Source organism: Juglans regia, chromosome 7 (genome assembly GCF_001411555.2).
Source record: "Juglans regia cultivar Chandler chromosome 7, Walnut 2.0, whole genome shotgun sequence".
Taxonomy (NCBI): domain Eukaryota; kingdom Viridiplantae; phylum Streptophyta; class Magnoliopsida; order Fagales; family Juglandaceae; genus Juglans; species Juglans regia.
In genome coordinates this window covers 648221-673233 of record NC_049907.1, presented here as the reverse complement: position 1 = coordinate 673233, position 25013 = coordinate 648221, and the positions used below count along the sequence as shown (strand labels likewise).

Sequence of the window (25013 nt, the reverse complement as noted above, 5' to 3'; positions counted from 1 at the left end):
CGTGCTTGCTAGCAGCTTCTGTCTGCATTTGCAATGATGGCTTCCAAGAAACAACACTACATGGAACCAACTTCTCAGAAGGGGACAAAGAGCACACAAACATGCAGCATGGAATTTCCTAATGATTGATAGAAGAAAAACCAAGGACTATATATATATATATCAAGAAATCCAAAAGATTAAATTGTAGCAAACAGATTTGTTGCATATCGGCCAACTAATTGACAAGAAAATGTAATAATAATAATAATAGTAATACAGAGCTAGCTAGCTATGTACGTACGTATATATGCTCGCTATGTTAATAACTTAATTCCAATACGCATGCATGCTTTGATCAGTACTCGGACAAACCCAAAACCATCCCACCAACTAAACGGCCAGTTGCAATGATTGATTTCCTATATATAATTTGAACAAGCTGCTCATAATCCCAAGCTGGTAAGATTTAGATTTGCTAGCTTTATAAGGAATAAAGACTGAGCTTGATCTAGCCGATGATCATGATCATGAAGCCGAGCTTGAAGCAAAATCATACCAGTGAACTAACTTGCATGGTAGAAGATACATCAGATTTTGGCCAGGGCAGCTGTGACATGCAGAAGGGACCCGCGGAGAGCTATGCATGGTTGGGCTAACTATGTAGAGGAAAGGCCTAAACAATCGGTCATGGTGTTGGGAAAGAGATTACAGTGTGTTTATAAACAATCATATTGAAGTGGGGAAAAAGGTAAAAGGCATGCCCTAGATTTTGCGGAAAGCACATTTTGGTATTTGAATACAGAATTATTATATGACATTTTCATGTATGGGTATATTAATAGTATAAAAAAAGGGAAAAGTATGGGGGAATTTTGGCAGAGTTTGGAGAGGTATTAGGGGGCAAGGAATGTGAGTGGGTTGTGGTTGAGGTGATGGTGGGTTTGATGATGATGATGCACGCCGGCAGCTTTACTACTCATGTCTATCTCTCTCTCTCTCCCAAAACCCAGTTGGCACGCCTGCTTCCACTCAATCAAAAACTACTCTCTCTCTCTCTCTGCCAAAGAATGAAAAGCTAAACCACTAAGCCATTTGGTGATCTCGACCTTGTTAACTTTTTCATACTTTTTTCTATCCTTTGTCAGACAATTCTAATTCTATAACATCCAGCCAGTCCATGCCACTTTCCAAGTTTTAACAGATTAAAGCGCCCCTATTCCACTCGATCCCCCTCTCATAGATTTTTTTTTTAAATATTACCAATAAAGAATAACCTAATTAGCTAGAAAAGAAACCAACCCCACCCTTTCACTCCTCATCGATTACACCAAAAGATCTAAAGCAAAATCCAACCCACTTAGATTACCCCGTAATTATGTTTTGAAGTTAAACCTGGCTAAATTCCAACTTCAAGAACCCTCCTTTAATCTCTCTCTCTCTCTCTTTCTCTCAATTCCACATCTAGCTAGCTGTTAAAAACTCAAACTCTCCCATATATCTCCAGCTTCCACCCAAAAGACCAAACAGACTTACAGTTTATTGATGTGGGTCTCTTCTGTGGGTTGGTTAAATGGATACCTTGTTTAGGCTAGTCAATCTTCAATCTGATCAATCTTACAACTCTAGTAGAACGTCAAGCAGCTCTCGATCCTCCAGACAAAACCATCACTACCAGCAAGAAGACGAAGAATGCTTCAACCTTTTCATGGATGAAGAAGACTTCTCCTCGTCTTCTTCTAAGCACTACTATCCCTATCAGCCCCACCCTAATTCCTCCACCACCACTCCTCCGACTGCCACCCCCACTACCACCACCACAAACATAAGCACCCCCACCGAATTTTCCTTCTCACCCGCCCTTGATTTTAACTTCGAATTCTCTGGAAAGTGGGCACACGAAATACTCCTCGAAACCGCACGAGCCATCGCGGAGAAGAACAGCACCCGTGTCCAGCACCTTACGTGGATGCTCAACGAGCTCAGCTCACCTTATGGTGATACCGATCAAAAGCTCGCTGCCCATTTTCTCCAAGCCTTGTTTAGCCGCATGACGGACTCCGGTGACCGATGTTACCGCACTCTAGCGTCCGCATCAGAGAAAACTTGCTCCTTCGAGTCAACCAGAAAAATGGTCTTGAAATTTCAAGAGGTGAGCCCCTGGACTACGTTCGGACATGTTGCGTGTAATGGTGCAATCATGGAAGCCTTTGAAGGTGAGCCAAAGTTACATATAGTTGATTTCAGCAACACATACTGTACGCAGTGGCCTACTTTGCTTGAAGCCCTAGCAACCCGCAGTGATGAAACTCCACATCTCCGGCTCACCACCGTGGTCGCCACCAAATCCAGTGGTAGTACTGGAGGTGTGGCCGCAGTGCAGAAGGTAATGAAAGAGATCGGTAGCAGAATGGAAAAGTTTGCTAGGCTTATGGGTGTGCCTTTCAAATTCAATGTCATCCATCATGGTGGTGATCTTTCAGACTTAAACACAGAGAAGTTAGACCTCAAAGACGACGAAGCCCTAGCTATCAACTGTGTCGGCACCTTACATTCAATCACGCCCGTCCGTAACCGCCGAGATTATCTGATATCGGCTTTCCGAAGATTGCAGCCGAGGATAGTCACCGTGGTTGAAGAAGAAGCTGATCTTGACGTTGGCGTTGATGGGCTCGAGTTTGTGAAAGGCTTTGAAGAATGTTTGAGATGGTTTAGGGTTTACTTTGAGGCTTTGGACGAGAGCTTTCCGCGGACCAGCAACGAGCGCTTGATGCTCGAGCGCGAGGCTGGGCGCGCCATCGTTGACCTGGTGGCGTGTCCACCTTCCGAATCGGTAGAGCGGCGCGAGTCAGCGGTGTGCTGGTCTCGGCGCTTGCATGCGTGTGGGTTCGGCCCGGTTTCGTATAGTGACGAGGTGTGTGATGATGTACGCGCCTTGTTGAGGAGGTACAAGGAGGGTTGGTCGATGACACAGTGCTCGGATGTTGCCGGAATATTCTTGTCGTGGAAGGATCAACCTGTGGTGTGGGCCAGTTCATGGAGGCCTTAACAATGGCGGGACGGAGTTTCGCACGCTTGGGATTGATCCACACGTGTAAGTTTGATTTATTTTCGTTTTTTTTTTTTTTTTTGGGCGTGCATGGGGTGGAGTTTAATTATTGTGGGTGTGGGGTTGGAAGAAATTAAGGAAAAAAGAGAAGGGATTTTCTTGATTTGAATATAAATGAAGTAAATTTATTTTCATATTAATTAGTACGTACGTACTGATCATCAATATGATCATGTTTTAACCAGCGGTACTAGTCCTAGCTAGATTGTGATGTTGATCTGTAGGTACTTTGATTCTGGCTTTGCATTTGATTATGATATCTCTGGAATTTTGTAGAGTTTTCTTTGTTCTTTTTCTTTTTGTGGGAAGAAAAATCGTTTTATCTTAAAAGTCCACGCTTAGATTGATTGAACTGGTCATCAAAGTATATATTTAATTATATGATCAAGTGTATATATATATAGAAAATATATATATAAATTACAAAAATATTTTATAAAAATAAATTTACAAACAACGTACTACTAGAGATGGCCTGCACAGTACTTGTCTCCATCATTAGCCTACAATCAACGAACTGAATTAAGAACCCCATGTTTAATCACTTACAAGCATTTTTTTTTTTTATCTTAATTGAGATGGTACTTGCATGCATGCCATAATAAACTCAAAAAATACAAACACGGGTCCAAAACTGCAATGGGGGTTGGTATTTGGTGTATTAGGTTGATGATCATACCAGCTCGATCAACGAATTATTAAGAGCTAAAAAAAAAGGATTTTTTAAGTTTCAACTCCTTAAACTAATAATTAGACAAGTAAAAGGTTGTTATCTAATCTGGGACATGGAATCTTAGGACGGCCATGGAGTTGGGCTGTGTTTGGAGAATCTCATAAAAAAGCTATATGTTTGGTCAATATTGGCACAAGATCGAGGGAACTGGGTTTTAGTGGCAAGCACACAGTAGCAGTACTACTGTTGACATGGTCTCTCTGTCAAGCTTCTCCATTTTTTTTTTAAGCCCTATCATCTTTCAATGGAAGAAAGTTAAGCTTTAAGACCCTATCCATGGCCCCCACCATGCACCAATACCAGAGAAGCTCTTTCATGGTGGTCTACTAACGTAAAAGAATTGGCCAGTACGTTTTTGGCCCACGGAAGCAGGCCGGAGAAAAAGAAAAGGTTTATTATAAAGAAGAGACACAATGAGAAGAGAGAGAGAGAGAGTGGGAACTTCTTTTCAGGGTTTGAACATGTAAAAATCGTTTTGATGAGACTTGCCTGCCCTCCCCTCCAGTACTACGTTAACATTGATTACCTCTTTCCACACCTCTTATCTTTTCATCTTATTTATTTTATGGTTGTTTTCACGTGGGTTAAGGTAAAGTGGACCTGTCTATTGGGCCTTTCTAACTACATTTGCCTTCAGCTTTGATTTTCCTTTTATCAAATTGATCAGAGACAGGACCCAGCTAGCTGTTTGTTTCCCTTTTAAAAGTTTAATGGCATGGGACCATGCAGCTGGTGATCGTTCTAGCTAGCAGAAACCGCGTACGCCCACACGTTGAAATTAACGGTATTAATAATATTATATAGTTTCGGGGGCCAACTCTAAAATTAAAGTAGACTAAAATGATTATTTAGGATAAGAATATTTATATTTTTATAAATATAATAATAATATATATCATAAGGATAATGATAGGATTATCCTATTATTTATTTATTATTATTTTTGTATTTGATTTTTTTTAATAGTTAAGAAAATGACTATTAGTAAAATAATATATATTTTTTAATTTTTTTCTTAATAATTAAGGATGTTAAAAAAATACTTAAAAGAAAATGATAAAAATAAAAAATAAAAAATTTCAAATAAACTATAAATAATAAATAAATAGTAACTCAATCACTACCCTATATATAAATGGTCCATGGTCACGATTGGCATATAAAGCAAATTGCCTTTCCTGATGATCATCAGCAATGATTTTATTTTGCCTATTAATAATATGGTTATAATTAATTAATGACTGCAAATTTCTGCTCACCACAAAAAAGAGAGCTAGAGACTTCCCAAATACATGCATAATCCATGCTTTGACGGGGCCCAATATGATTTGGGAAATTAGGTAAGTACTGGCTGTACACGACATTGACCAAAAAATTTGTCTTTGCAATGCAAAGCATTTGGAAATTGGAGGTTATGACAAACACATTTGAATATGTACAAGTCCACTACATACTCTATTTAGCCTTAAAATTGAGTAGAATAGAGACTCATGATCATTTACAATTGAAGCGATGATACAAAAGATTGAGATAATACTAATACTTGGTTATCTTTTACTAAAAAAAATTCAATTAAATGGCTAATTCATATGGGAAATGTGAAACTAATATTAACAGTACTACAATACCTGGACAAAGGGATGTATAACTTCACATAGGGAGTGTTTAAGACTGAACATTTCGTATCTGAGTCCTCCTCATGGCTTAGCTTGTAATAAGCAAATCCCAGGAATAATGATCAAAACCAGTAAATGAATGACCATAGAGCCATCAAATATGATACACATACCATGTAAGAAACCTACGTCACTTAAACCCACTCCACCTGGCCTGCAGGAGTCTCCAATTTCTATGCCAGTATATTGACACTCTTGACCACAATGGGAATCCAAAATTTAAGTCAAGTGGGTGATCAGCTAATCCACCAACCATCAAAGGCAACCACACATATCTTGAGTCCCTCAAGTCAGCTGGATTCCACCAATCTGCCATGAAAACAAACCAACCTGGAAATCCCGGCAGATGAATTACAAATGTGCTTTGAGCAAAAAAAATGGTAAGTATTAATGTATAAACATTATTTCCTTTTTTATTCTCTGTATATAGCACTAGCATACTCTAGAAGTAGGTATATAGCCTTTTTATATTCCTTTTCTGATTCTCTGTAACAGAATTGATTCCCTCTGTATGTGTATAAATACACACTACCTCTAATTAATATGAATATTACGATGGAATTCATGAGAAATAGCAAGTCTAACATGGTATCAAAGCTGTTAGCTTGATCCAAATGGCTATGCTTCTAGCGTCCCCCATTCCGCAACCCTCTTCTTCGTTAATCTCCTCATTTTCTCATGTGGTTACTGTGAAGTTAACTACTGAAAATTTCTTGTTATGGAAAGTGCAGATATCAGCATACCTAATCGGGCAAGACCTCTATTGCTATATTGATGGAACTTTGCCTTGTCCAGAAAAACTTGTTGCCCCTGGCTCAGATGCACCTCCCACATTCAATCCTAATTTCACCTCTTGGGTACGCACAGACTAGTCAGTCCTTAGTGTCTTGTTTTCTTCTCTGTCTGACTCAGTCATTGGCCATGTGTTATCTGCAGCTACGCCTAACTCTTTGTGGGTGGCTTTTCATTCCATGTTTGCATCTCATTCACAGGCTAAGGATTTCCATATTAGATTTCAGTTAACTAATCTTTCCTGTGGTGAGAAAACCATCACTGAATATTTTGGAAAAGTAAGATCCCTTGCCGATACCTTAGCTGCAACTGGCAATCCATTGCCAGATAAAGAGTTAGTCACTTATATTCTTATAGGTTTAGGTCCTCTCTATGAGTCCTTTGTGACCTCGATCACTACCCGATCTGAATTCGTCTCATCCCATGAACTATTCCAGATGCTGTTAATCCATGAAAGTCGTATGGCTCATTCCACTAAACAACTTCTTGAACCTTCAGTCAATGTTAGTGTCCAGTCCTCTCAAGGAGGTCAATCTCAAAGGGGTAGACATCCCTTTCGAGGAAGACAGGGTCGTGGCCGTGGTAATAATCGAAGCCCTGGAGGTCGTTTTGGTTCTAACTTCTCTGGGAACCAAACTCAAACATCTGGTGGAGCACATCCCATTTGTCAAGTCTGTCAAAAAATGGGTCATGTAGCCTTGCAATGTAGACACCGATTTAATCACTCTATCAATTTGAAGCTCCACCATACTTCTCTGCCAATTACACCACCAACTACCCAAATTTCCACCCTTCCATAGACTCCACTTGGTGTCCAGACTCAGCAACCACTCATCACATCACAAATGACCTCAGCAACCTCAATCTGTCCAGCGAGCAGTATACGGGTAGTGAAGCTATCCACGTGGGTGATGGATCATGTCTTCCAATTCAGCACATCAGTGAATCATCTTTTCCTTCTACCCCTTCTTCCTCTTTTCATTCGCAAAATCTTCTTCACGTTCCACATATCACAAAAAATCTAGTGTATGTTCTTAAATTCTGCATGGACAACTCTTGTTTCTTTGAATTTCATGTCACCCATTTTTCTGTGAAAGACAATCAGACGGGGATGTCCCTCCTCACAGGACCAATGTGTAACGGACTCTATGTTTTCCCTTCAATAAAATCACCATCTGCCTCGGCTCGTTGGTGAGAAAGCTCATTTCTCTCAATGGCATAGACACCTCGGACACCATTCTCTCGAGCTTGTTTCTCAAGTGCTGCACTCCAGGTGCTTGCCTTTTTCTCATAAAGAACCAGACTACAAGTGTCCCAATTGTCCACTTGCCAAAACACACAGTCTACCTTATTCTTCAAGTTGGGCCCAATACAAGAGGCCCTTAGAACTTGTTAGTGCGGATCTTTGGGGTCCATCTCCTGTAATCTCTTGAAATGGTTTCAAATACTATGTTTCCTTTGTAGATCATTTTACTCGTTTCACTTGGCTATTTTCGTTGAAATTAAAATCAGATGTTATTCAAGTGTTCTCTTCCTTCCTACCTTTCATTGAACGTTTATTCAATTCTAAATTGCTTGTGCTTCAAACTGACAATGGTGGTGAGTTTAAACCAATAAACACTTTTTGTCAAAAACTTGGCATCACACATAGATTCTCTTGTCCCCATGCTCATCAACAAAATGGGCTAGTTGAAAGCAAGCATCGACACATTGTCGAAACTGGGCTTGCTCTTCTAGCCTATTCATCTCTCCCAACAAATTTTTGGGTTGAGGCTTTTGAAACTGCCGTTCATTTAATCAATTTACTTCCTTCAAAAGTTCTAAAAAACAAATCACCATATTCTATGGTTTATAACAAAGAACCTGACTACACTTTTTTGAAAGTCTTTGGTGAGTGCTCGCCCATCTTGCGGCCTTACAATACAAACAAACTCATGTTTTGATCCAAATCTTGCCTTTTCCTGGGCTATAGTGGTACTCACAAGGGTTACAAGTGTTTGGACCCTCAAACCCAAAGACTCTACATATCCAGAGATGTCATTTTTAATGAAAAGGCCTTTCCCTTCTCTCACTCAAAGCCCGTTGCTTCAAACCCATCTCAACCCACTCCTTCCCATATTCCTCTCCCATTATTTCAACCATCCATATTAGGCACAGGCCCAAGTCCTGTCTCATGCCCAAATTCCTCCCCAAGCCCCAATACCTCTCTCGTCTTATCTCATTCCTCTGAAAACCCTAATACCCATTTCCAATCAAATTCCCCTCTCAATCCTTCAATATCTTCATCTCCAGATTCTTCTACCTCGCCCACTCCTCTCATACCTTCTCCCACACAGTTACCCCCTGTTCTTCACCCACCGCGCTCTCCTGTGATTACCCGCAGTCAAACAAACTCCTTTTGCCCTCGTCTTCCTACGGACGGCACGATCCCTTACCCACGTCGAAGACACTGCCTTTTCACCACAGTTACTGCTCCGGATGATCCTCCCAGCTTCTCTGTTGCCAACAAATTCCCTGAATGGCAAACAACAATGGCCGACGAATATCATGTTTTAATCTAGAATAAAACCTGGAGTCTGGTACCCCTTAACTCTTCCTTTAATGTCTTAGGTAGTCGTTGGGTATTTAGAACAAAATTTAAATCTGATAGCTCTCTTGAAAGAAGAAAGGCCTGATTGGTAGCCTTTCAATAACCTGGTCTTGATTTCCATGATACGTATAGTCCTGTTGTGAAATTAACCACCATTCGGTTGATACAGTCTCTTGCTGTTTCTCATGGCTGGCCCCTGCGTCAATTAGGTATTCAAAATACATTTTTACATGATGAATTATTTGATACAGTTTACATACAACAGCCTCAAGGGTTCATTGACCCAAAATTTTCACACTATGTGTGTAAACTTCACAAGTCTCTTTACAGTCTCAAATAGGCTCCTAGAGCTTGGTTTACACAACTGAGTTCATGGCTGATTGAATATGGCTTCTCATCATCTCATGCAGATCCATCTTTATTTATTCTTAATCACGGTGATTTAAGAATGTTCATGCTTATATATGTGGATGATATAGTGGTGACTGCATCGAAACCCAGTGCTGTTGATTCTCTAATTTGTGATTTGTCTACTGCCTTTCCTGTTAAAGATATTGGACGTTTGTCTTTTTTTCTTAGAATTGAAGTTGATTACCTTGGTTCTGGTCTCCTTTTATCTCAACGGAAATTCATCAAAGAGTTATTGAATTGAAGCAATATGCTTCATTCAAAACCTCTAAGCTCTCCAATGGCAGCTTCCCTTAAGCTCTCACAATATGATACACCTAAATTTGAGGATAGTATTTTGTTTCAGAGTATTGTAGGAGGCCTCCAATAATTATCTCTCACTAGACCCGACACAGCCTTTGCTGTGAATAAGGTCTGTCAGTTTATGCACTGTCCGAAAGTTCCTCACTAGGCTGTTGTAAAAAGGATACTTTGGCCTCTCAAGAACACTGGATTTGTGGAGATCATGGATTTCATTTGTTTCTTCTGCTGCCAGAACAATGCCCTCGTTTTTCCATGTCCACAAATCCTTACAAGAATAGCAACTAACTCCTAGGTGTCAACCTGAACCATTAGAAAGGATTCACAATTAAATATGTGATGCAGTTGTGATGAAACATTTAAAGTACATATCTGATGTAAATATTGAAGATGAGGAAGATTACAGCACAACACAAATCAATGAAAATTTAGTAGCATCAGCAATGCAGGTACATAATTTTAGATGATTAGGAAAACTCAGAAGCAAAATAACCTATAACCAGTGTTGGTCCAGAAAAGTGATATATCTACCATTATGTGGTCGAAACCAAAACAGTCTAAGATAGTATGGGTGTTCCATTTCACCACAAAATATTCAACTTTTTCTTTTTTTAATGTTATCATGAATTTATATTCTCTCCTTGTCCCACAATAATATATATATATATATATATATATTATGTTCTCTCAACTCTTCATAATAGAAAATTCGAGGGGGACAACCTCGATAAAATACGACCTATAGGCAATATCAATTGCAGTTAGGACAACCATACCGTACTTACTAAGTTTCACTTATGCAATCTCAATCGCTACAATTTCCACAAATTCATAACATGTTATTCAAACAATGTTTTTCATTTTGAAATTTGATTATCAGGATCATTTAGTACAAGAGTTAGGTGTTTAAAGAGCAATTGCATTTTTTTAAAAGGATGCAAGCTTTACGGAAGTAATCTCAATTCAGAGCTATATCTACAATTTAACAAAGTGCTTTGAAAAAAATTAACAATAAATGCATTGAAGCAAGGCCATAATTATGGACAGGCCAAAAGCTTGCACAAGAAAGTGTATTTAGTTCTTTCATTTACACAAAGATCCTGGAAAGCAAACATCCACAACCATGCTAGAGACTATCGTCTAGCTTTGGCATTTCCCTAGTCATATAAGTGCCAATATTCCATGTGTGAAGTCATCCATAATTGATCATGTTTGTTCATAAGGATGAATGTTTCACAAATTCCTATGTCTAGGTTCGTGGCCAAAAGGAACCACTTAATTTGAAGATAGAGACAACAAAAATATACTCAAAGTTTGTTTGTGCCGAACTCAGTGGTGGCACAAAAAATTTTAAGTGATCTCATCATAGAATAAAACACAAAAATGATTTTCGATTTATTACTAGTGACATTTCTATAAAGACATTTTTCTCCACTATTTCTATAAATATTAGTTACTTTTATGTTTATAAAACGCAAAAACTGGACATGATATAAAGAACTAAGCTAAAGGACAGAACAGAGTATCCAAAGTAATTATTACAACACAACTTACAAGAAAGAGACAAAGGAAGATATAAGAGGCTGATATGATAGTCCATATTGGTAAACCTATCTTAGCAACTACATCTACCTCCTAGTTAACGAGCATTCATTCATCTAAATGTAACCTCGGTTTCTACATAATTCTCAAGATTCATACGAAAACATGTCAATATCTTGAACTATCTCTTAAGTAGACCACCGCATCTCTATAACCTTTGGCTCTTTGCCTATCGAGACCACCAAAAAGGCACAATTCTTCTGTCGAATATACCAACCCATATCAAAGGGCATAGAGAAATTGTGGATGAAAATACCACTATTATTTCAAAAGATGCCACTACCAACGGGACTAAGATTTCCTAAGGTGTAATCGTTACATTTAGGTTAATTTTGTAAGGCATGTAGGGTAAAACATTATAACCCACACTAGCGTAGAAACTGAATCTTGAAGTTTAGGCTATATTGGAACCAAAAGAAAGAGGTTAGAGCTAATATTAAGCCGCTTGAGGATAACTGACCATTTTAAATCATATTTTGGATGGTATAGATGATTGCAATTCTCCAGTCTTAAGCAAGACACGCATACAAAAGAAACATTGATAAGTAGCAGCGCTACATATATAATCAAAATGTGTGATAGGCATACAGATAACATCGAATATATCAACTACGACGATCGCATCCCTTGCACCTCAAGGCCTGAAATTATAAAATCAAACGCCATTTGAACATAAGACTATGAACTAAAAATTGAATGACTTATAAGTGCCGCACTTTTTTTGTGAGAATGGTAGGTGGGCCCATCTTTATATTCTCCATACCAAGAGTATGCATGTTCTTGATCTTTGATCATATAGAACACCTCCTCCATGGGCTTGAATAGGAGTTCCATCAAGGTCCAACCAGATTCTCCCTGAATAATAGTAATAGCTATCATTCCCCCACATCCTTCATTGGATCTATAATAGCTTTCCAATTAGGAAAAAATATATTTCTAAGCTGTGAATTCTCATCGAGAAATTCATCAATTATTATGGTTGTCTGCTTTGTTCTTCTTTTTGCCACACGTGGAGATCTCTTTCCCTTGGGTGGGGTGATCTGATATTTTGTTCTTCCACCTCTACAAGTGCACGGAATTGTGGGTGTTGTTCTTCGTGTAAGGGGATTTCTCCCTCACTTCATAAGCCGATTGAGCGCTCAGCCGAGAGGTAACGGGTTTTGCCTTGATGCCCAACTTGCCCATAAAGTAAGACATTTGCAAAAAAAGGTAAACAATGATGGCTGATGGGACGAATAGACCTGACGCCACTCAGTCGCACCTTGCTCATGGGGACTCGTATAGGACAAAGAGGGAAAGACAAAGGACCTTTGATCTTTTGACAAGGGAACATCGACGAGGTACCAAATATACCAGCAGAGTAAGGCAAATCAGGGAGCACGCCTCATTAATGGCACCACTATCCGAGCTACACGCCACAATAATGATGTTGTCGTAAAGGCACGCCTCATCAAAGGATTATGACAAAAGGAATAGTAAAAATTACATGGGCTCCATAGGGGCAGACACGATCTGTCTTCCCCCGGTCTCTAGGTATAAATAGCAGTTTTTCAGGTACGAAAAAACTCTCGGATCTGTAGACACTCATTATTTACAAACTTTCAAAATACTTTACTAACTTTAGCAGTGGAGACACCCTGGCCACAAAGCCACTCTCTCACAGTTTTTTTTCTCTATTTTCGCAGGCCCAATTATGAAGACCTGAGTTCCTGGAACCTGACTCAAAAGCGTATGAAACACAATGTTAACACTTCGGTTTCTCATTGGTGGCATTGTCAAGGAGGAGGGGAGCGGAGGGTTGTGGCGCTGTGTGTGAGAGAGGAGAGAAATTTTGAAGAAAGAAAAATAAGAGGGAAGAAGAAGGGGGGATGGGTTTTTTTTTTTATATAAACGTTAGAATCAAAATGACGCCATTTCACTCATTTAAGTGAAACGACGTTGTTTTCTATACATATAATAATATATATATATAATCAACCGATCCAATAGTTTGAACTAAGTTCAAACTGGGACCGAACCGGTCAACGTTGATTTTCTTATTTTGTTGCCGCCATCCAATCGGTTCCCTACTAGTTTCAGTCGATTTCAGACTCTAGCGGCCGGTTCGCATCAATGAAGACCGGTTTTTATACAACCCTAATTACAACAAACGGCCCCTTTTGCATCCAAGTATTTTTGCGGGGATATATATAATTTTCATCACAGAAAGCCAATTTTAACTATTTGTGAGGTGCTATACGATTTAAAAAATGATAGACCTACTACTTGTTAACAATTTGTTTATAACAACTATGAATTAAAATAATATATTTTTTAAAATTTACAGAAATAATAATTAACGAAAAAACAAATGCTTGTATTTAGTGTTAAAGAACATGTTAAAGTGGCATTTTGGCACAATGTATTAGAATTTTTGGGTCATTTTGTCCCTAAACACAGGTGATCTGATCCGCGATAATTAATTAAGCATCTGATTCTGGTGGGTCAAAACCCTTGTTTTGGTCGGTCGGGGATTAATGTTGCTTTTGTAATGCTTCTCTAAGTTTAGAATAATTAAGCAATTAGGTATAAGCGATAGAATATTTGTTTATTTATTGAGACAACCGCTCGTTTGCTTTTGGAAATGAGATGAGATGAGATAAAAGTTGAAAGTTGAATAAAATATTGTTAAAATATATTTTTTTAATATTATTTTTATTTTAAAATTTAAAAAAATTAAATTATTTATTTTATTTTGTATGTAAATTTAAAAAAATTATAATGATTAGATTAAATAAGATAAAAATAATTGTGAATACATTATATATATATATATATATATATCTTCCACAGCGTGCCCATGCCAATTGAACATGATATATATCTAATTGTACGTATGTCTTGTATAATACGTACGTACAATTAAAAGAAAACAGAGCCTTTGTAATTACAGGCCAGCACATATAGCTGGTTTTGTAAAAATGAAATCGTTAAAGCACAAAATTGATTCATGCACAAAGTTGAAAAAAAATAATTTTTTAATAGTAGACTCAACTTTTTTTCAAAACGATTGCACGACGCTTGTACACTTCACGACTGTATATAGCATTACTCTATATATATATTGAGTAATTTCATGATTTCTGTAATTAATTTCAATTTTGGGGGTAATTAAGCATTTATCTTTGCTAAATATGTGCTTCATCCTATTATATATATATATATATATATATTAAATAATAACCCCAATAATCCTTACTAAAAAGAATTGTGTAAATAGATCACTATCCTTCCTTTATTTCTAAAAATTTAAAAGTGAAAAGGCAAAAAAATAAAAAATAGAGGAAAGGTGCATGTATTACCACACCCTCAAATTTTGCTCTAAACCTATTTTATCTGTACATTGTGTTGTAATCAATGCTAATTTAATCCCTCTGGTCTTGCATTTTGCTGCAATTCATCTTCTAATTAATTAATTAATTCTATCTAGGAATAATATTGGGGGTGATGGAACATATAGAGAAGCTTCTTCCTCTGTCTTGATAAGCTTTTGCCACCCAAATTAATACTAAAAGCACCATGACAATGGAAAGCGCAAGCATTGATGACCATAAAAATCTGATCGAAACCTTAAACGGCCGGCATTGATGTGAAACAACCTCAGAAAGTCTGTTCTTCACAAAGCTGCATTCTGTCAAGCTCTGCAAATCTGAATGTACATCTATCACGTATTGGACAGAACGACTATAAGCCGAGACCATGTTGTAAGAAGCCTCGGGAAGAAATCTTCCATCGCTTTCACATTCTCCGCTGGAGTACTTGTTCTGGTAACATGTGAATCTAGCAAGAACCTACACGTACGGACGTGATTTTGCAGCCAAAAGTTTTAAGTTTTGATATTAATTAATCCAACTTATGGAAATTTGCTTCAATCAATCTAATGCTTACACACACATGCATGAGTTTGTTTTGGGTACGTTATATATATATATATATATAGCTTACATTTGGTAAGTCAGCAACTGGAATTGCATCTTGTGGGCAGCTTTCAGGCATGTAGCTGTAGCTAGGTGCTCCCGAGAAGGGTTCACAAATCTTTCTAACTCCGACGAAACCTTCGCTTTGTTCATCTGATCCAAGAGACTTATAATAGTCTGTTATTTTTGAATTCAACTGCAACACATGATATACAAATATTAATTGTGTTATACAAAACAATTTCACTCTGTGTACGTATCTGCAAAAATAAGCAGGTTTGCACCTGAGCTATATGGGTATGGATGGTGTAGCCAATGTCAACCATTATCCTTTTCGAGGATGAAGGATTCATGCATGGCAGTATTGAGCTCAGACTATTATTATGTGGGTTTTCTTCAAAATCTGCAAAAGCTGAACATGTATCTTCTGCAAAGCTGCCTTGCAACATGCATTTGATCAATGAACACCGTGATCAATGAGAGACTAGTGCATGAATGTTGAAGACAATGGATTAATGGAAGCCAGTGATCTCCATAACAATATAAGTTTTACTCACGTGTTAAGGAAGAAATCAATGCCAGTCAAAAACCAGCATATAGTTGCTAAGATCCAGCAGCAAAAAATTATGCTGAAATGAAAGCAGAACATGTACGTGAGTGAAAGAATGACCACCTTTAACCAAATTGAATTAACTGAGATCGATCAATAAATTTACTCACAAAATAATCCCGTGGTGCCAATGCAACAAGAGCAGAACTGAGCCAAAGCAGCAATCCATTAGTCTAACCAATTTAGCTTTCGTTACATCCTTGTTAGAATCAACCAGATATTAAGAACGTACGCAAAGAACAAACGGAAAAAGGGATTCCATGCATAGTGCCTAAGTTTATGCTTCATGGTAAAAGAAAACTTACCCAGTGCAGCAACCAGCATCACCAAGTTGATAGTTACAATCACAAGATGAGCTATGTACCTACATGGAATGATCAGAAAAAATTACATTAATTTCTTGATCATCAAGCATGAGAAGATGTCAAGAATAGATGCTTACGAAGTATGGATTGCCTGATCAATTGAATGCCCACTCTTATCAACGAAATTGTGGATGACATGTGATTCTCTTCCAAGTCGATGGGTGGTGATCTTCAACGTCCTAGATGTGATTGGATCGTAGGGAAGTAAAAGGGACTGCATTTCTGTCATTGCATTCATTACTTTCTGGATGGTTTGACGGGCATCTCCTCCCATTTTCAGAATAGTTCCTTTCATTTTCTCCGTTCTCCATAAGGTGCTCTGATTTGCTGCCAGGACAAAACTGGATGCAACTCTTGAAATCCAGGAAGATGCAACGCCTCGCCCAATCAGACCAAACAAATATAGGACCAACAAGAAAGAGCAAAGAGATATGCATGCAGCGTGCAAATATGGATCGCTTTTAATTAGGCACTTACATGGCGAGAAAGGTGAAGAGCAGGACCAGCAGGAACATCAGGATATAATTATGATCACGATCTAAATATTGCTTTATAAATGGCCATGAGCTACCTCTTGGATTCTTCACTGTCAAGAAGATACCAAATCCCAGCCCACATAGCAACCAAACTCCCGCAATTGCATACGCATGGACTCCTGTAAATGCCGCAGACTGAAAAAAATGAGAAAAACAAAAGGCAAAAATCAATCCCGTTTTCATTTGCCCACAAATCAATCCCGTTTTCACAAATGACATCCTGCAGGTTGCATTGGTTCCTATCCCAAGAAACTCATTGACATGATGCAGTATCTATCTGGGAGAAATGGGACCATACTTGAAATTACACCAGTGTGGGTCCTATCCACGAAAAGAAATAGACATGTGCACGCAGGTATATATAAACATGAGAAAAGATATTTGCAACGAAATGTTATATGAACTACGTAACGAAGATGTTATATGAACTTACCACCCAGTAATGTCTGTTTCGAACATCGTAACCCCCATTGTAGTTATTGAAGTGGGTTAGAGGATCGGTCCTCTTGAAGTGCTTGGGTTCCTGATCAGTAGGCGAACCGGACGCTATCCATTTTGGTGAAAACACTGACGTGGAAACCAAGAAGAAAACCAAAGGACAAAGAACCCCATTGGAGTTGGACATGGAATGCATATTATGCAGAAACTCTGGAGTTTGCAGATTTTCCTGTCAAGCTGAAAAGAGCGTTCGATGTTGCCCAAAAAACTTTTAATTAACTTGGGGGAGAGAGAGAGAGAGAGATAAAAGAGGGTAGAGAGGGAGGTTCGGGTTCTTGGTCTGACTTGGTGAGTAAGGTAAGAATAGCTTGTGGCCATGGTTTTCTAAGATTTGTGTTACGTTGAAGAAAGGAAAAATGAATTAGAGAATGAGGTAACGAATCATTGGGCGAAGTTTCTGGTTTCCCAATTCGATGAATTGATAGTACTTATAGCTGGCCGGACGATTGACCAAAATCAAATGGCTTTATCTTTGCTAATTTGAACGTGCAAGTGCAATATTTTAATTCTCTGGCTCATTCAATATATCTGGTGTTAGAAATATGGGGTTTTAATAATTTAGGCCTAGTTTGTTTTCAGTAAACATCTCATCTTATTTTATCTCATCTCATCATTATAATTTTTTTAAATATTCATACAAAATAAAATAAATAATTCAACTTTTTTAAATTTTAAAACAAAAATAATATTAAAAAATATATTCTAATAATATTTTATTTAATTTTTTAACTTTAATCTCTACTCATCTCATCTCATCTTTGAAAACAAATGAACCCTTAGTGATCATGATGTTTGTAAAATTAATGATTACATTGATAATAAAATAGAATGACCAAATCAACTTATATATATATATATATTTCATTATTTCGCGATGATCAAACTAATTGTGAAAATTAAGAAATTATACAACGTTAATTAATATATATGAGGCGTGAATAGTAAGTACTGTTAATGGAGTCAGGAATATTATATTAATAATCAACTTTTTGTTAATTTGCATATAGAATTATTTTGTTATTTACTATATTTTCTCTTTTAGAAAAAGAGAAAATCCAAAGAAAACCGACGAAAACATAGATATTATTTGAAGATCAGATTCAAAAGAAAAATGTAGTAAAATCACACACTATGAGTTTATTATATATTTCTATAATATTTTGTTGGCTTTCAAAAAACTTTATTTATATTTATATAAATATATATATTTAGGCAAGGTTTGGTTTCATAAATTTTTGAATCATCTCATCTCATCTCATGATCTCAATATCTAAACACTATTTAAACACAAATATTTTTCAACTTTTTCATATAATCATTGCCTAATTATTACAATTTTCACAAAATTTTAAGCAAAACATAAAAAAAAAAAACAGCTTTTTCAAATCACATAACAAAAATTATATTCTAACCTTCTTTTTTTTATTTAATTTTTTATCTCTCATTTTTCAAAATTTCACAAAAATTTTAATTCAAATCATTTCACTACTATTCATATATTATCTCATTATTATTTAGAAATAATTTTTTTTTATCTCATTTCATCTCATCTCATCTCATCTTATCTCTTAATTAGTGCTTTATTCTGTTGAAGATTTTCTAAAGGGAAATATGGGTTCCTTTGTTAAAATTTATGCATAATGGTGAGGCTTATTTCTGTTTTTTGTGGGTTATGATCAGACTATTAAACATTTTGGGAGGTAGTCAACGAGAGGCCGGGATTTTAATTATTATTTTTTCTTTGTAGGGAGTCAGGGACCATAGAAGATTTTTTAAAATTATTTTAAGAAATATTTTACTCATCATTTCTATAAAATACATCACACATGATTTTTTATTTTTTTCCTTATCAAATATATGGTATATAGATAATGAGTAAAAAAACTCAATTAATTTAGAATGAACAAAACCAAAATAAATTAAAATAAATACAGTATATGTTGTGTGGAATGATGAGTAGCAAATGTCTTATTTTAAAGGGATAAGGAGAATTTTTAAGATTTTTAGAGGCAATGACCCTATCTTCTAGATGAGTAATGCTATATATATATATAAATACATATATATATAGATAGTTTTAGTGTGCGCAAATATCATGTCTCTTTTTTTTTTAAATGCGGAGTCTATTATTAAAAAAATTAATTTTTTTATATGGATCTCAAATTTATGTCTTTTTTTAATAGAATGAGCAAGACTTGCATATCCTAAAACTATAAATATCATTTCTCAATCTAGATTCACTTAGGGTTGTACAAAAACCGACCACACCGACTACCAACACGAATCAACAGAGAACTAGTCGGCCGATGACAAAAAAATAAGAAAATCAACGTTAGCAGGTTTGGTCCAAATTTGAATTTGGTTCAAACTGCTGAACCGACCGATTATATATATATATATTATATACATATAGAAAACAATATTGTTTCACTTAAATGAGTGAAACAGTGTCTTTTTAGTTCTAACGTTTTTTTAAAAAAAAAAAACTATATGAAACGGCGCGTCTTTTCGACCATGTATGGCTTACTAACCCTACCCCTCCCCTCTCCTCCCTCTTCTTCTTCTTCCCTCTTACTCTTATTTTTTCAAAATCTCTCTCCTCTCTCACACAGCCCCGCAGCGCCACAACCCTCCACTGATCACCTTCTTATTCACAGTGCCACCGATAGGAAATCAAAGAACCAACCGGAATCACACCGACACTGAGGCTACCGGTTTGCTCCCCCTATTCGGCCGGTTCTTAACATTAGAAAAATTCGTCGGTGTAGCGTCGATTTTGGACCGAAACCGCAACGATGACGTCGGTTTTCACCCCTAGTCATTGACTGATTGAATTGTTTGTGCCCGACTGTGCTCAACTATACAAGAAAAGAGAAAGTCTACATTAAAGTCTTGCACCATATACCTCCACCTAATCAACATGTGATTTGTCATTTTTATCATTTTATCTTAATGGTTTAATATAGAATACTATAGCCACAAGGGATTACACAAAATAATCTCACAAAATGATGTGGCTTGATATAGATCGTAATATTATAAAGTTATTTTTATTATAAAATAGATTTAATGAATTATATGAAACCACATTAGGCTGTAGAATTACTTTTGTGTAATCCATTTATAGCTCTAACATTCCTCATGCTTAAATATGTATGTGTTTGAATAGAATGATAAAAATGATAAATTTCATGTTGGTTAATTAGAGTGTGTTGTTTAATATTTCCTTGTAACATTTCTCTACAAGAAAATGAGTAAATGACAGATTTATGCATGCTGAAAATCTTTTTCACCATAAAATAAATTATCTCAGTTAATATATAAAAAATAAAAATTAATTTATTTGTTTTTACTTTATCAAACCTTAAAGATGATCCAATATTTTTTCACTCGTAAATTGTAATGGCAATGTTTAATCAGTCTCTCTGTCGGAGGTTCATTTGAGAAGTTTTAGTCGGGCCTTGGACCAATCAACTTGCAAAACGTTTCAATTTTACCAGATATTTTCACTATGCCACAATCAACTCCTTCGGCTCTATCATCTAAATAAATCTCGGCCGTCCACTTTTCCATCTGCCAACTATTGTATCGTGAATTTTAGACGATGTCGTTTTCTGATTCCTGGTATATCCCAGCCCGCCCACCGCAAAATGGCTCCCAGTAAATCCTACATGTACGTGATAAATCCTACTGCTGCTTGTTTTCCAAGGTCAGGTTCAGTTGGAGTTGGAGTTGGAGTTGGAGTGGTAGATCTCTCGCTATTTCTGCCTGTCTTTCTGCGGTAACAGAGACTCTTATCTCAATTTCTCTGATCGATCATCAATGGGTTTTTGGGATGCCTTTCTCAATTGGCTCCGCAGGTTTGCTCCTCCCTCTCCCTGTCTCTCGAAATATTGATTTTCTTTTTCTTCGAGAAATCACCTTTCGAAAAATTAAAAAAAAATGTGGTATGCATACTAAAATTCTCGATCAGAGACTTGTATTGTGGAACGTAATCTTTAGTGCAATATTTTACCTTCTGCTCAAAGAAAGAAAAAAGAAAAAGCTTATAATCAGAATGGAGATTCATTTGAGCTTTCTTTGTTAATTTTTTTTTTTTTTTTGTCTACAATAATCAGAATGGAGATTCATTTTTTTATTTATCTATATCCATTTTAGTTCGATGTAAATTTTCTTGCTTTTTTTTTTTTTTTTTGTTGCTGATTGAGTCACAGCATTATTGAAGTGAAATATGCTGAACCTGGGGTTGTTGAATTAACTTCAAATGTCACGCTTAGGCTTTAGCTGTTAAGAAAAATAGATTTTCCAGATGACAGGATGGACATTCGGTGTCGTAGGGAGTGTTAGTGAACAAGAATCGAAGATATAGGTTTACCCATGTTAGGCTTTACAAGTATTAGCCATATGGATCAATCATTTATTTTTTTTGATAAGTAATTCATAAGATTATCAACTGTGAACAACTGTGAAAATTCGCTGATTAGCTTGGTTCCATAAAGGCCACCTTAGTAGAAGCACTAGTGCCCCGTATTTCCTTCCATGGAAAAATTTTGCCTTTGGGGACTGGCATGGACCTAACTCATCCTCCCCAGCTCAACTCTCATGTCCGAATTAATCATGCAAGTCTTTGCTTTATTAGTCTTTTGGAAGTGTAACAAATGTAAAAAAGATTATGTCTTCAGTTCATCCTACATGTTTTGCAACATAGCATCCATATTTCTCTTCTATGTTAAAAATATCAGAACATCATGCGGAAGCTTCACCTTACTAACATTTCTCATTATTTTAAGGATATGGCTTGTGAACCTCACCCTCGTTGTAGGGATAGATACTCATCCATGATGTCTAAGTTTCTCACCCTTTACAATGCCATATTTTATCCCAGCTACCAGAGCCTAATCCTCACTGCTGTTTTTTCTTTTCCATATATCTGACAAACTCTGTTTATAAAACCCCAAGAAACCACCAATTTAGAGGCCTGTGCACACTTCGCTGCACTTAAGTATATGATACCTAAACTCCTCCCGAGCCACCCCATAGGTATCCCTTTGAAGCCTATAAATCTAGTGCATTAGCCATTAAGCTAAGCAGAAATCTGTCTTTCAGAGTATTTGGTTGCCCCTTGAATCTCTTCACTACTTTTGACAAGAATATTTGGAATCCTCAAAATTTTCAATTTTTTATTTTTGAGTGGCATTGATGGACCATTTGTTTAGAATCAATTGACATACTCTATTGTACATGTGATTGCAGCCTCTTTTTTAAGCAAGAAATGGAGCTATCTTTGATAGGCCTTCAGAATGCTGGAAAGACTTCACTTGTAAATGTTGTTGCAGTAAGTAGATCACCATGTTGAGCTTCTACTGTTAATATTTTCTTTTTGTCCCTGTGGGTTGGTGCGCTGAAAACTTGTTTGTTTGTTTCTACTTTCTAGACTGGTGGATATAGTGAAGATATGATCCCTACGGTGAGTAATATTTTAGAAAGGGTTGTGCCTGATTTTAGTTTTACAAGTGAAGTATATACTTTTGCCAAAATCTTGGTTTTTGTACCCTTTCAGTCTATTTTTCCACTCAATTTATTGCCCGGGATAATATGTATTTATCAATCCTATCATTTGATTTTCAGGTAGGATTTAATATGAGGAAGGTGACAAAAGGAAATGTCACCATAAAGTTGTGGGATCTTGGAGGTCAACCTAGATTCCGCAGTATGTGGGAGCGATACTGTCGTGCGGTTTCTGCTATTGTGTATGAACCAATTTATTCCATCTTAATTAATTCAATTTGTTCGGTAAAATAATATATTGTTGCCAAAAAAATAAAAGGATTTTGATGCATACCCTGTTCATGGAGCTTCCGTGTACTATACATTTATGTTTGCATTTGATGTTCATGCATGGTTTCTTGTACAGTTGTCTGTCACATATCATACAACTAGTAAAAAGAGCAAAAATTAACCGTTGGTTTCAATTAACCTTCTAAGCATCACCCATGCTAAGCCTCTCCAACTGGAGATTCTAAAAGTTATTTTCTTTAAGTAAGATTGCAAATGTTAAGGTGGAATAAATATATGTATGTCCCTGTCAATTACCCAATTTACTCTGTCCATGTTATTTTTATGCGCCTATTTTTTTTTTATGCATACCTAAGCAGAAAGCTATGCTTGAACAGATGAGAGATTGATCCTCATCCAATATTCAGTTACCATGATGCAAAGCCAATCATGACCTAAATGCCTTGTAGTTGAGCTCTTACTTTTAAAAGAAACAGAACTTTCCACGAATTATTTGGTGTCACAAAATTGTTTCTTTAGGAACTTGTTCCTTCACTAGTTTGAACTCTAGTAATAGGATTGAGACTCCTGTGATAAGTAATGTCTCAGCCAATTCCAGTATCCCATTAATGTCTTTGAACATGAGATCAAATGGGTGCGGTGCAATTACATGGAAGTCACGAGCAAGTTTAGAAAATTCTGAGGTTAAACATGAATGTTTAGAAGAATTTCTACATCAATATTCTTTGGGTCTATTTATCTTTCTATACTTGCACCTACACATGTTGGCCATAACGCCTCCTGTTTTTTATGATGTAAGTTTTATCTGTGACTTTCCTTGGCAAATGTTTCTTAATCATGAACTTTGTTTCTTGTTAAATCCCTTGTCTATTAACTTTTAAATCTTGTTGATTGGATGAGTAATAGATCAGTCGTGTTGATGCTTACTTTTATGATGGCTTAACAAGTTGCTATAACCTGATCCTTTCTGCAGTTACGTTGTTGATGCTGCTGATCCCGATAACGTGAGTATATCAAGAAGCGAGCTTCATGATTTGCTGAGCAAACCCTCGCTGAGTGGTATTCCACTGCTAGTGCTAGGAAACAAGATTGACAAGCCAGGAGCCTTGTCTAAACAGGCTTTGACCGATCAAATGTAAGATATAATATTTACTTTTGATGGGAAGTTGGTCAAGCGATATTCCAAAATAAGCCAATTTCGATTAATGTTGAGACGTTAAAAGTACCATATACTTCTTTTATTAAAGAACAATAAAGAAGAGCTTGTTATTTTGATACTGAAATTGCATTGTACTTTGCAGGGATCTCAAGTTGATTACTGACAGAGAAGTTTGCTGCTTCATGATCTCATGCAAGAACTCGACAAACATCGATTCAATTATTGATTGGTTTGTAAAGCACTCGAAGTCAAAGAGCTGAGCGGAGTTTTTTTCTGTTTTATTTTGGATTTGTGCGCTAGAATTTTTCTTTGGTGATGGGTTTGTCTTGGTTGATGATTGTTGAGATGTAAGGCTATAAGCTACTGTATATTTCTTCGTGACTACTCGAGTTCCTGGGTAGTTTGGATCTCTCGCTCGCTCTCCTCCTCACAATGCACTGGTGAAAGGAATATGCTCCTCCTTAACTCCAACCATCAGCTTAACTGGGCAATGATTCCTTTTCACACCACCCATCCACCCACCCTTAGAAAATATATTTGTAACTGTAAGTCGTGCAACTATCACGTAATTACAGGCCGGCTCAATGGTAAGGCTATTTAAGTCATTGACTAAGGCTCCCATTTTACGTAAGGCCTTCAAAAATAAAAATGAGATATTTTTTTTAAAATTTAAAAAAATAAAAATCATTTTATTAAATAAAATTTTAAATAATTTTTATATTTTTTAATGAGCAAGGCCTTATGATACTAAATCTAATATTTAATATAATGAATTATTTATATTTTAAATAATTTTTTTTTAAAATCTTGTTAAATTGAGGTATAAAATTTGCATTGAAGTTTCATTTTATGTTGTTGTATTAAATGTAAATTCAAAAATATTTTATTTAAGGATTTTAAATAA

At 36.5% G+C, this 25013-nt stretch overlaps 3 protein-coding genes and 1 pseudogene across 3 annotated transcripts; 2 read left to right on the top strand and 2 right to left on the bottom strand.

Moving 5' to 3' along the window:
• Positions 1-1242: 1242 nt before the first annotated feature.
• LOC109002462 (protein SHORT-ROOT-like) lies at positions 1243-3228 on the top strand. Its single transcript, XM_035691603.1, has one exon. The coding sequence runs from the start codon at positions 1553-1555 to the stop codon at positions 3026-3028; it is 1476 nt and encodes a 491-aa protein (XP_035547496.1). The 5' UTR covers positions 1243-1552; the 3' UTR covers positions 3029-3228.
• A 4207-nt stretch (positions 3229-7435) lies between these two features.
• On the bottom strand, positions 7436-12522 carry LOC109002440 (annotated as a pseudogene).
• A 2013-nt stretch (positions 12523-14535) lies between these two features.
• LOC109002447 lies at positions 14536-17335 on the bottom strand. The gene is made up of 9 exons (XM_018980203.2): positions 17090-17335; positions 16598-16791; positions 16198-16473; positions 16061-16119; positions 15866-15902; positions 15703-15774; positions 15430-15580; positions 15174-15341; positions 14536-15019 (listed from the first exon to the last, which is right to left on the bottom strand). Exons 1-9 carry the CDS (start codon positions 17288-17290, stop codon positions 14651-14653), a joined length of 1527 nt encoding a protein of 508 aa, XP_018835748.1. The 5' UTR covers positions 17291-17335; the 3' UTR covers positions 14536-14650.
• A 3482-nt stretch (positions 17336-20817) lies between these two features.
• LOC108997894 (ADP-ribosylation factor-like protein 8b) lies at positions 20818-24521 on the top strand. The gene is made up of 6 exons (XM_035691748.1): positions 20818-21014; positions 22408-22489; positions 22589-22621; positions 22783-22904; positions 23924-24085; positions 24252-24521. Exons 1-6 carry the CDS (start codon positions 20977-20979, stop codon positions 24367-24369), a joined length of 555 nt encoding a protein of 184 aa, XP_035547641.1. The 5' UTR covers positions 20818-20976; the 3' UTR covers positions 24370-24521.
• The last annotated feature ends 492 nt before the right edge of the window (positions 24522-25013 follow it).

Excerpts from the sequence above, each read along its gene's own strand:
- LOC109002462 (XM_035691603.1), top strand. The coding sequence starts at position 1,553 with ATGGATACCTTGTTTAGGCTAGTCAATCTTCAATCTGATCAATCTTAC.
- LOC108997894 (XM_035691748.1), top strand. The coding sequence starts at position 20,977 with ATGGGTTTTTGGGATGCCTTTCTCAATTGGCTCCGCAG. Across the intron at positions 22,490-22,588 it reads CACTTGTAAATGTTGTTGCA|ACTGGTGGATATAGTGAAGA; the intron begins GTAAGTAGATCA and ends TCTACTTTCTAG. Across the intron at positions 22,905-23,923 it reads CGTGCGGTTTCTGCTATTGT|TTACGTTGTTGATGCTGCTG; the intron begins GTATGAACCAAT and ends TCCTTTCTGCAG.
- LOC109002447 (XM_018980203.2), bottom strand. The coding sequence starts at position 17,290 with ATGCATTCCATGTCCAACTCCAATGGGGTTCTTTGTCCTTTGGTTTTC. Across the intron at positions 15,903-16,060 it reads GATGCTGGTTGCTGCACTGG|TTCTGCTCTTGTTGCATTGG; the intron begins GTAAGTTTTCTT and ends GCTTTGGCTCAG. Across the intron at positions 15,775-15,865 it reads TGGCACCACGGGATTATTTT|CATAATTTTTTGCTGCTGGA; the intron begins GTGAGTAAATTT and ends CTTTCATTTCAG.